At 45.9% G+C, this 1,208-nt stretch overlaps 1 protein-coding gene across 1 annotated transcript in view; it reads right to left on the bottom strand.

Annotated features, from left to right (window-relative positions):
- Positions 1-6: 6 nt before the first annotated feature.
- LOC102204273 (cullin-1) overlaps positions 7-1,208 on the bottom strand; it is a 19,569-nt gene continuing 18,367 nt past the window's right edge. The window contains exons 15-16 of the mRNA XM_005753605.1: positions 1,029-1,105; positions 7-170 (exon numbers count right to left, since the gene is read on the bottom strand). Coding sequence (XP_005753662.1) covers positions 33-170; positions 1,029-1,105 — 215 coding nt within the window. The 3' untranslated portion in view covers positions 7-32. The remainder of the gene's footprint in view (positions 171-1,028; positions 1,106-1,208) is intronic.

The following is a 1,208-nucleotide window of genomic DNA, read 5'->3' as shown; positions in this document are numbered from 1 at the left end:
CTGTGGCGCCACAGCGCCCCCTACCTGTGCGCTCACAGACTGCACGCGTACCTGTTCTTGAAGCAGTTGGTGACCAGCTCTCCTTTGGACAGGTGATACAGCCAGGTCAGCTTCCTGCCGCTGTGCCTGCTGGCGTAGAACGCCGTGAAGCGCTGATAGCTCCGCTCCAGCTGTGCAGGAGGAGAGGCAGAGGGTCAGAGCCACGGTACTCAACCTGAGGTCTGTGGACCTGTAAGGGATCTTCTTATTAACACCATTTGTCACGGCACAAAGCTGTGACCCACTTCCACAGTCGTCTGTCTGCACGTCTCTCCTGTGATCTCTCATCATATTAGGTTTGTATTTCTTGGCACCTTCAGGCCAAGCAGGAAAACAAATACCAGGCATAGGATTTAAACCCTCCACCCACACGTCCTTCAGCTGAAGGCGTTTAAAAAGTAAGAACAAAGTGTTGATGTGTGACCACTCAAACGTCCACACTGAGCTTTAAATGTTTAATGAGGAAATCAAACTGTCCTTGTTTTTACAGGAGAGATTTAGTTAAATACTGAACTAGAGCTTCAAAGAAGTTTCAGATGCTGCCGGATCACAAAACCTACGACGTGTTAAATTCACCAGACACGAAACATTCATGAGGGGAAAACTTTAAGTTGAGGAGCGATATCGCTTCACTTTTCAAGGTTTGGTTGGAAAAGACATTCATGTCCTTGAACTCCTGGGATCAATAAGTCATAAGCAACATTATGAAAACTCCTCCTCCTCCTTCATGTCACACCATTAAAGCAGTCGAGCTAGCAGCTCGTTTTCATTACCAGCAGCACTGCTTCATCATGTTTTTATGACTTATTGATCCCGTTAGATGAAATGTGGGAATCCTTTTCCAATCGTACCTGGAAAAGGTGGAAGCGCCTGCAGGGGGAGAGGTTTCTTTATCAAATCACGACTTTGATCTTCAGAAGTCAGAGTTTTATCTCTGAAATCAGCAAGAATGAAATTAGAAAAATGAATTTTAAAGCGTGCTGGATTACCTCTGAGGGCAGAGCGAAGGTGCAGGACTGCTGGAAAGGCCAAGAGCCGGAGCTCAGAACCTGGATGCTGAAGTCCACTGTGACACAAACACAATGAAACTGCGTCATCTTCACATACATGTGAGACTTTATTTTGAATGTGTATTTGATTTAGACAGCTGTGTGTGTGTGTGTGTGTGT

This window comes from Pundamilia nyererei, unplaced genomic scaffold (assembly GCF_000239375.1).
Source record: "Pundamilia nyererei isolate P.nyererei 1_Seehausen unplaced genomic scaffold, PunNye1.0 scaffold00442, whole genome shotgun sequence".
NCBI classification, from domain to species: domain Eukaryota; kingdom Metazoa; phylum Chordata; class Actinopteri; order Cichliformes; family Cichlidae; genus Pundamilia; species Pundamilia nyererei.
Note: the sequence above shows the minus strand (reverse complement) of the source record. Positions and strands in the feature narration are given on the sequence as shown.